We start from the raw sequence: 9536 nt of genomic DNA on the forward strand, positions 1-9536 counted from the left end.
GCTAATGGCCTGTTGCCATGGCATCGTCACAGAGCTGAAGTGTAACTATGGAAACCATGGCATTCTATTATTACCATGTGACGCAGGTTTAAACTGACCACACTGTGGTTGAGGCCTACTGCAGAATGTGTGAAGCTTGAGAAAAACAACTAGTTTAAGAAGCAGAGCCTCTAAACAAGGAGTGACGAAGGGAAATGGGTTTCCACACCTTGTATGGAGGTACAGCAGAGACAGCTAACACAAACTTTAATCAATTACCACACTAGATTTGCAAAGTGCTGCATTGAGCATTCTCTGTCCCAAACAGCATCATGAATGAGGATAAACAGGCAGTAATTGGGCCAGTTTACAACGAGATAGCGTGCTGCGCTTTGTCAAAATGTGCAACGCAAGTATTCTTAAAGCATGGCACTGGTTTATAACAAACTGGAAAATGTCGCTCCACTAAGTCTCATTTTATTGTAATAAAGTGTGTAACGTTACGGTCGTCGTTTTCACTGAAGCGTTTGTTTTTAAAAGTGGGTAAAGGCTTTAACGCTAAGCGAATTGTTCTGCTGCCAGCTTCCGATGTCCCAGTTAGGATACATTTGAAAAATGTCAGTTCCATACAGTAACTACTGCTACATTAAACAAATACCGGAACAACGCCATTATTTAAAATGGTTTCAGAGCAGCAGCCAGGGACATTAGACTGACGCCTTGTTGAGACTCTGAGCGCGTTCATAAACTCAACGATGAGTAGCAACACTTCCAAAAGTCATTCCTAATTTCAATGATGAGAGCTAGTGACGTGTTCCATTGGCTCAGCGCTGACTCAACAAACTCCCCGACTCTAAGGGCTGTGTCTGTGTGCGTCTTACTCTGCTTCTGATGTGTTGTTGTGTCAATCATGGCAGAGATCCTCTGTTTATCTGACAAAACAGTGTTTATGTAAAATAAAAACTAAAAAAACAGCGCTTTGCTAAAACCACCCGAAAATAGACAACCCGTGTACCATCATTCTCTCCCTCAGAACGGAATGAAAAGCCGCCCAATAGGCAGCTCTGCTCTCCGCCGCTTCCCCGCCTCCCGCCTCCTCTATGTATAGAATGCCTGCGTCAAATGCTTAACTGGGCGGGGACTCATTTGCATGTTAGCTTCAGATTAAGCTGCAAACCAGTATGGGTGGTCAACTGCCCCCCCTCCCCCTGCCCCATAGCAAATGACGCTCCTGGTTTGTTTATTGTTAAAAAGGGTTCATATTGTATTTACTGATGGCATGGTTACTAAAATACAGAAAAAAAACATAATTCTCAAATTTAAAAAGAAGTAGTAATTGCTAAGTTTGTGAAAGGTACTTATTGTGACGACCTTCCAAACTGCGACAGAATAACAATGTGCTCTCCTTCTAGGAAAATAGTCACTTCTATAACCTGACTATGAGCATGGACGTTTATGATGCGACCACAGCTATAAGTTATAATATCACAGATCTATAATAGACGCACCATCTTTATTATGAGCAGGAAATGATTTGTAGTTTTTTTTTCTACACCCATTTTGACCACAGAGAACCACAGAGAGCTGGAGTGGATGTGAAATACTGCAGAAGTGTCACAAAGTACAGTTTGTGCTGAAACTGAGAGAGAGAGGAGAGGAGAATGGCTCTGAGCACTGAGCAAGCTCTGGCACTGCTACTGATTTTAAACAACGCTCACCTCACAGCAGGTAAGTGATTCTCTCAGAGCAGTGCTTCACAACCTCTACTAAAGTAGGGGGCACATTGCTGTTTAGGGATTTCCCTACAGAGCACTAACAGCTTTGGACAAACACAAACACTGTTATATTACAAACTATACTGGGAGCAGCATTTTACACTAACATGTTGTTTGTAAGACGATTATGTATCTAACAGTACATCTAACAGTGTAAAATATGTGAAATGTCAGGGAAAACTCCACAATATTTTAAACTGCAACAAACTCTTCTCTTAGGTGAAATGGATTTGTAATTGCAAAAGGCAGCATTTAATTACATTTTAGCATTGAAAGAACAACTGTCAGGTACGGTAATGAAGGCACTAGCCAAAACATGTTACTGTTTATTGTTCAGTAAAAACAAGTTTAAATCGCAGCGTGTTTGTTCTGCTATTTACGATATTAAATACACCACAGCAAGCGCGTTGTCATATATTTGAGATATTTTCATTGGTACAATCTGAGAGCTAAATTTAGTGAATGGCGTTTGTTCTTCTGCCATCGAGTAATCTGCAGTACATTTCAATTTGAATTCCTGTCATTTTTTTCTCATCAGTACACTTCCTAATTACAGTCCCAAGTATTTCTGTGCGTTCTGCTTTCACATTTCTTAAAATGGTCAGTTTGAGAAATAAACTTTGTTTTCCCTGCAGCAGCTGACCCTGCTTTAGTACAAAACTCCCGCGGCATTACTGTTTATCATTATGGTGACGTCACCGTGCCTGCTTCATTGCTAAAGAGATATTATCAGCTCATCATCCAACTGGGGAATCTGCTGCGCAGTTAAATCATGCTTAAACTCCTGACGCGAAACAATGTAACCAAATCTATTATATCTGGGATAGCTGCGGCTGCTAAACAAGATGCAACAGAAGATTAAAAAAACTATTACAAATCTGTTCGTGTATCTATAAAACTTTATTCAGGCACTCTACGCTTTGACTGGCGAAAGATAACGTTGATTCACAAAGAAAACAGACACTATTTTTTAATGTATACTGTGTTCAATTATAGTTTCGGTTATGGAGGATATTTTATGATCTTTTGAAGCTGCGTGTTTCTGACTTGGCGTTGTTCCTTTTATAATGGGAGGGGGCCACAATATTTCATTATGAAAACTGGTGCGGGGGGACCACTTTCCAAGGGGGGACCATTTTTCGCGTGACATTTGTCTTTCGTGCAATATTTGGACACACAGAGATACTCTTCCAAACTCTCCGGTCTCTGGATCTCAGGAAATCGTTTGAACGACTCGACAGTCCCCTACATGCACTGAAGCAACTCGGGGAAGATGCCAAGTTTGAGGGATTTTATGAAGAAACTGTACAGCTCCGAGGCCATGGAGAGGAACGCAAACGAGAAAGACTCCGCCGTGGCTGGGATGATTATGAACAAGGGCTCAGCTGCTTTAATGAGGACACCGACCCAAACACTTTGGAGAGACCCCCGCGCCTGCGTGTTGAAGTCCTGGATGGAATCATTTGTCAGCTATCAGAGAGGTTTGCTGACATGAAAAAGCTCCACTTCAGGATTGTAGATCTTGGACTCTCTAAGCAGCGGCTCTCAAACCATGAGGCGTGGCAACGTGCCAAGGGGCGAGCGAGCTGTGTGTCCTTTATTTTTTATTTTTTTGAGACTTTGGGTGATTTGAAGAAAATTACAAATTATTATATATTTTAAATGTATTATATTTAAAAATAACTAAAATAAAATAACGCAATAAAGTTTTGTTTAACGTGGTAATGTTTCTTAGCAACTGTGATACGTCACACGTACGTTGCGTGCCCCCCCCCCCCAGTAAACTTGTAAACAGTCTGAGCAGCGCGCTTACAGAGAGAAAATATATAAAGAAAACAGGAAAAGAAGGGAAGTTATAATAAATAAAGATGACAGAAAAATAAAGCAAAACAAAGACAGACAAAGGACTACAGATAGAGGGCGCTAATCATCTACAATAATAGATGGAATGCGCCCTATAGATTAACCAGAAGAAGAAGCAGCAGCTTACAGAGAGAAACAGCTTTAATGAGAAACGGATCGTTTTGTGACAAACGGAGAAAAATGTATTGATGCTTCCTGGTTCCCAATTATTTTGTGTTTGTTTGTTTATTTAACCAGGAGATTTACCCATTGTGTTGTCTTTGAAAGATCTGCAACGTCAAAAATACGAGGAAACAACCGAAATATCATCAACAGAAGAATGTAGGTGTTTATTCCATTGAGTTTATTGTCTCTTCTCTCTCTTATAGCAGATTGCTCTGCACAAGACCTTGTTGCTGTCTCTGGCTCAGCTGGGGGGAGAGCAGTGCTGCCCTGTTCTTACACCCCCACCCCTGGGCAGGATGTAGAAGTCAGATGGTATGCATATCCAGATCATGGAGAAGCTGTTCTATTAATCACCTCAAAGAGCCCCTCAGCACCCATCCCTGCGCAGTGGAGCGGCCGAGTGAAGCTGCCTGATGAAGTCTCCTCTGGAAACGGCTCTCTGCTAATCTCTGAACTCAGACTGGAGGACACTCGGGATTACACGTGTACAGTGTGGATCAATGGGACATGTGTCACTAACAGGGCTGTTAAACTGACAGTTCAAGGTAAATATTAAGAATATGTGCTGAACTGCTGAAACCACTCAAGGTCCTGTGTGTGACTACATGAACACCCTGCCTTGTTTTCAGCACACACAGACAATGGGGTTTGTTTAAGGGTCATTTTCCTGCTGGTCAGTTACGTTACAGCTCTCTTGTTTTGTTTTTTTCTTGCTGAACAAAATGTTCTTCTGCTCCACTGGCATTTGGACCTCTGCTAGGCAGATTTCAGCTGCAGTCCTTACTGACAACTTACTGACTGCTTGGGTTTAGATTTTTGATTTCTTTTGATTGATTGTTTTGTGTAATGTATTCCCTGTGGATGAACACACAGGGGTTTCTGGTAGAATCATAACATGCAGTAGAATTTCAAATAACATCCACACATTCATAACAAAAGCAAACTAGAATAGAGAACCTGAGAAGGGCTGCCAACACCAAACCCTTGTGTTTACCATTGAAGCTGTGCGTTCAGAGTCCCTTCATTATCCCATATTGTAAAGCTCACAGATCTTCTCAGTCAATCAGTTTCTAAGCACAGCGAGTTCAGTCATTATCCCAGATGTAAATTAAGCTAATGGGACTTTTAAAAGCTAAACCACTAAAGCGACTGGGGCTTTAGAATCCTGAAACTCGCTTTTTAAACAGCGACATACATTTCAAACAGCTTAAAACACATTTAAATAAACACAATGTCTAGAACAGCATTAGTACCCTTTGCAGCGGCCATTACCTGTTGGGTCTGATTCACAGAATGTTTTTGTTGGCGTTGGTACCATTTCTGTCTTAATATCAGTGCTGATACCCTTCAGTAAATGATGTAACCCACACAGCTCAGTGTGTGTGCTTGAATTAGTGACGCAGTAATAATGTGGTGTAGTTTTCAAGACGCTTCTCATTGTTTTAGTGTCCTGTCCGGCCAGGTTTGTCCTGGTCCGGTTTCACCCACTCCCTGTTTTAATATACAGGTACAGTAGTACGACTGAAAAAGTATTAATTGTCGTGTGAAATTGTAATCACTTTAACTAAATCAGGGGTTGTTTGAATGCTGTTTGAATTCCTCATCATGAAGGAAAAAAGAATAGTTGACATTTTTAATCTCCCTAAACATGATCTCACTGTCATGGTATAAAGGGTGGTATTAACGCTAATTAATTATTCATGAGGGCGGGTCAAACACCACAGAACAAAGTGCCATGAGGACGTTGGTGAATTACAGCGGGAGCAAGGAGTAAAGTTTGAGGAGTGATAATAACACACCTCCAGTCTTCACTCCAGTTTTACCACTGGGACGTGAACTGGGCCCTTTGTCTTTGGCGGTGGTCAATTGTGTAGAAGGTACTGGCTGCTGTGTCAGATATTAAGGCATCATTTGTATGTGAATTAAATTGTGCTTACAGGACCTCCAAAGAGAGATTCAACTACTTCAAGAACAACAACGTCCACAAGCCCGACAACTAGACCATCAGCAACCCCGTCAACTAGACCATCAGCAACCCCGACAACTAGACCATCAGCAACCCCGACAACTAGACCATCAGCAACCCCGACAACTAGACCATCAGCAGCTCCCGCTATCCTCTCTGCAGTAGCTGTCTCTGCTGTCATCGGCATCATAGGTGCTGCAGTCTTTGTCATTTTAAAGTACAAAAGGAGAGCAGGTAACAGATTAAGCTTTTCATTTGTTTTACCACAACCTACAATGGGAGCTGTTTAAACCCTGCCCTAGATCTCTCAGCTCCGGTCTAACTGGACTCTATTGAGACAACACCTCCTCCACCCTGCTTGTAAAGGCACAGTCTCACCTGTAGGGGGCAGTTTAAAGCAGTTCAAACCCTGCCCTTGGTTTCTTGGTCCTTGTCTAACTGGACTCTATTTCCACAACTCCTCCCCCTGCTTGTAAAGATTATTGACTCTTGGTTTGTTTTCCTTTCCATTTTCAGCGAATGCTAATGGGAATAACCAGAATGCTGGAGATCACAATGCGGTAGGTACATGACACGCTTTCATGGACAGTCTTCCTGTTTACTGTAGGGAGTAGGACTTGCTATAGAATGCAATGGCTTCGAGATGTTTGCCATGTAAATAGCACAGAAAAACATGAGAACATTTGGGAATACAAAACCACAGGGACCCTTCTAGAATGTACTGTGGTATAGCAGGGTCTGTGCACAGCACAGTGTAGTAAAACACTGTGAAAGCATGGGACAGTAAAATACAAGCAAGCATAGTAAATGACAGGAATAACATGGTGAAGCATCCTGAAACATGGCTAAGTTCTGGAAATGCATGTGGAAAGCACAGGAAGCTGTGATTGTACCAGGGGGCACTCTCTTAACTTGCTGGAATACAGTCCTAAAGATGGGAAGCTTGAGAGGAGGGGTTACAATATTTCTGAACAGTTTTCTGGTACAGAGATAATGTTTTCTGTTTCTGATGTATGTATTGAAACTGTACTGAGGAAACCTGTTTGTGCAGGTTGTGTCTTTGAATGTAATACAAATATGAGAAAATAATGGGATATACAAACCAACATATTGCTTTATTGTGGTATTTATTGAATGGCAGATATTAAATAAAAGTCCTTTTAAATGAACACGCCCAGTTCATAATATTAGTTAACAAACTTTAAAAAAGTGAAGCTGTTCAACTGTTAACTGGAAATGTGAGGGAGAGCTCCTCCTGGTGAAAAATAATTGTACTACAACATTAATATCAGCAATACAGGTGACTTCATACTTTTAAATGCAAAATAATGGATTGCCATGGAAACCAGTCCCCCTTGTGGCCGGTCTATAGTAGTGCGCATCTCTCATTTCAAGCTGTGTTCAACTGGCTGTATGATGCTGTCTTATTAATGTGCTCTCTTATTAATGAGCATGATGGGATCTTATCAATTTGTCTTCCACACAGAGCTCAGACTTGCTTACCTACGCTGTAATCGATCACACGAGACAGCCGGGAGGAGCCCCAGTCCGGTCAGGGGTCAGTGCTGTGGACAATACGGAGTACTCCACTGTCTGGATCCACTGATAGGACACGTCTCACCCAGCCACCAGGGATACAAGAGAGCTTCAACAACAAGATGAACCAAGGACTTGACTGACATTGATTTACTGCAGCGCTTCAATGAATCATACCAACTCTGATGAGAACAATAAACACAGCGAGCCACTAACAAGCAAACACCAGACATTCTTAATTCGATCTGAACCATTTCACTGCCACTGCTAATAGAACGCTGTGGCCATGTTTGCAAAGCATTTCCTCCTGTTTTTGGAAAGTATATAATTCCATGTTAAAAGGGTTTTAAATCTTACCTGTTCATTCGCTATGCAGGTCACACGTGTAGTTTTGAAAGAAGCACATGTTATATAACAAGCGTGCTTTTTCCTTTTTTTAAAAATGTTATCATACTGGTACCATACAGTCGTGTGCAAATGTATTAGAACACCAAGATGTGTAATTGATATCCTTCATATACGTACCTGCATGAAAACCTCTGGGGGTGAGAATTTCAATTTTCAATCAGTAATCGATGATACAGAAACGATAGACACTCATGTGTGAAAATGTTAGACCGCTTTGTGCTTCAATTAGGCATCTTAAACAACTTCTAAAAAGTGTCCTGCATTTTATCATTTGCAGCTGTGTGTTCCTTTTCTCTTACTATGTAATTAATTGCATGTGTTGCCTATTAAAGGCATCAATTAAATTAGAAAATCGCTGTCCGTTTTGACATTTTCCAGTGGTTTGATTTCCTATGCACAACAAATCCACACAGCAGAAGCAATGGGGTGTTGTAATGCAGGTGCGCACTGCTGTACTAGTTTGCATGCCTTACTTTGATAACACACACACCAGTCCCAAGCTGAGCTCCTGCAGGTGGTGTGATCCCAGCCTCAAAGAAGAGAAGCCAGTCCTCCTCATTGCAGTGTTCATCCACATTGTTAACGAGAGCCTTTACAGCAGGAGATCGCTCACCAGCACAGAGATGCGTCATGAAAGAGGCCCCAGGGGCTCTGCTTCATGACTGCAAGCCCTTGAATGCATGTGCATGTAGCAGGGAGGGAGTAGGGTGGGTTTAGGTAAGCAGTTGAATTCAGGTCCCGAGCCTCCCTTCCTTTTGCACCTGCTCTGAAACAGGCTGCTGTGTGTAAAACTTGACCTCTCTGCTGGATTGGGGAGTAAAGCAATACTTCCACATTCAAACTCATTTGATTAGATTGTATAGGCCTGTGTTCATCTATTTCACTTTGAACAAACACTTGTGCTTGCTAAGGTTTGCTAGCTGTCTTCTCTCATCCTTGTGGCAGCTGTGATGTACCTTTAATGCTTATCTCCTTAGACCATGTGGAATATTAATAAACATCGCCATCGCTGCTTTGAACTGGGGTTACGTTGCTGTTCTTCTTTAAAGAAAAAGTACAGGGTTTTTATTTAAGCCAAAGGGGGCTGTATGGCTGAGCAAGCTGCGGGAATGTCTTGTTTAAAAACAAGCACTACGTTAACCCAGGTTTTCCAGGACGTTTAAGTCTGTTTTTGCTACAGTTACGATTTCAATGGTAACTTAAATGCAGCCTTTCTATTTATAGTACTGTTTCAAAGACTTTAGAACTATAACACTATGAGTATTGCTTCACTGTGCTGTATCCTTGTATTATTCACCAGATTGAGGCTGTAGATAGCAGGTGCACATATTTATTAAAAGACGATTCTCTGCTGAGGGGTCCTAAGATATGCATTGATATTTAAGGGCTATGCACACCGGAAGTGAACGACAAATAAATAAAACAATGAAGGAGAGTCTGTGGACAAAACACACTACAAAAAGGAGATTTAACAGCGACTGTTTATATGTGATCTGGTTTAACATGTAAAGTAGCCTATTCAAAAAGCTGTGGGGAGCGACGCTGGGAAATGCAGTCTTTCTCTTTCACTTCAATGCGCAACCCAAACATCTGTCTGCAGTTTAATCGAGTATCTTGTTAAATAGAATATCTTTGCTTAACATTCAATTTCTGCAAGTTTGTCACATGGGTTGCCACCTGTTCCACAGACCAAACCCGGGCATATTTCTGTCAGCCTAGCTCTATCAAAACTGCATTATACTGTAATAGTGTCTCACAACACCACCAGATCGCGGTACAAATCAATAATCATGCAGTATACACAGTATTGCGCTCTTGATATTTCTAGCAATTGTAAATAGTAT

At 41.5% G+C, this 9536-nt stretch overlaps 1 protein-coding gene across 4 annotated transcripts; it reads left to right on the top strand.

Annotated features, from left to right (window-relative positions):
* The first annotated feature begins 1378 nt into the window (after positions 1–1378).
* LOC117962894 (uncharacterized) lies at positions 1379–8057 on the top strand. 4 transcript variants are annotated; one of them, XM_059006778.1, is made up of 5 exons: positions 1379–1707; positions 3986–4327; positions 5722–5982; positions 6265–6308; positions 7235–8057. In XM_059006778.1, the coding sequence occupies exons 1-5, from the start codon at positions 1641–1643 to the stop codon at positions 7352–7354; spliced, it is 834 nt and encodes a 277-aa protein (XP_058862761.1). In that variant the 5' UTR covers positions 1379–1640; the 3' UTR covers positions 7355–8057. The 4 variants fall into 4 exon arrangements, 2 of the variants coding, with proteins under 2 accessions (XP_058862761.1, XP_058862760.1); XR_009310087.1 differs by lacking the exon at positions 1379–1707 and adding an exon at positions 2491–3799; XR_009310088.1 differs by lacking the exon at positions 1379–1707 and adding an exon at positions 2491–3799 and having other exon boundaries at positions 3989–4327.
* The last annotated feature ends 1479 nt before the right edge of the window (positions 8058–9536 follow it).

Source organism: Acipenser ruthenus, chromosome 33, assembly GCF_902713425.1.
Source record: "Acipenser ruthenus chromosome 33, fAciRut3.2 maternal haplotype, whole genome shotgun sequence".
NCBI lineage: Eukaryota > Metazoa > Chordata > Actinopteri > Acipenseriformes > Acipenseridae > Acipenser > Acipenser ruthenus.

Coding starts and splice junctions, on each gene's coding strand:
- LOC117962894 (XM_059006777.1), top strand. CDS start 3,028: ATGCCAAGTTTGAGGGATTTTATGAAGAAACTGTACAGCTCCGAGGCC. Junction 3,236..3,985: donor ATTTGTCAGCTATCAGAGAG/GTTTGCTGACAT, acceptor TCTCTCTTATAG/CAGATTGCTCTGCACAAGAC. Junction 6,309..7,234: donor ATGCTGGAGATCACAATGCG/GTAGGTACATGA, acceptor TCTTCCACACAG/AGCTCAGACTTGCTTACCTA.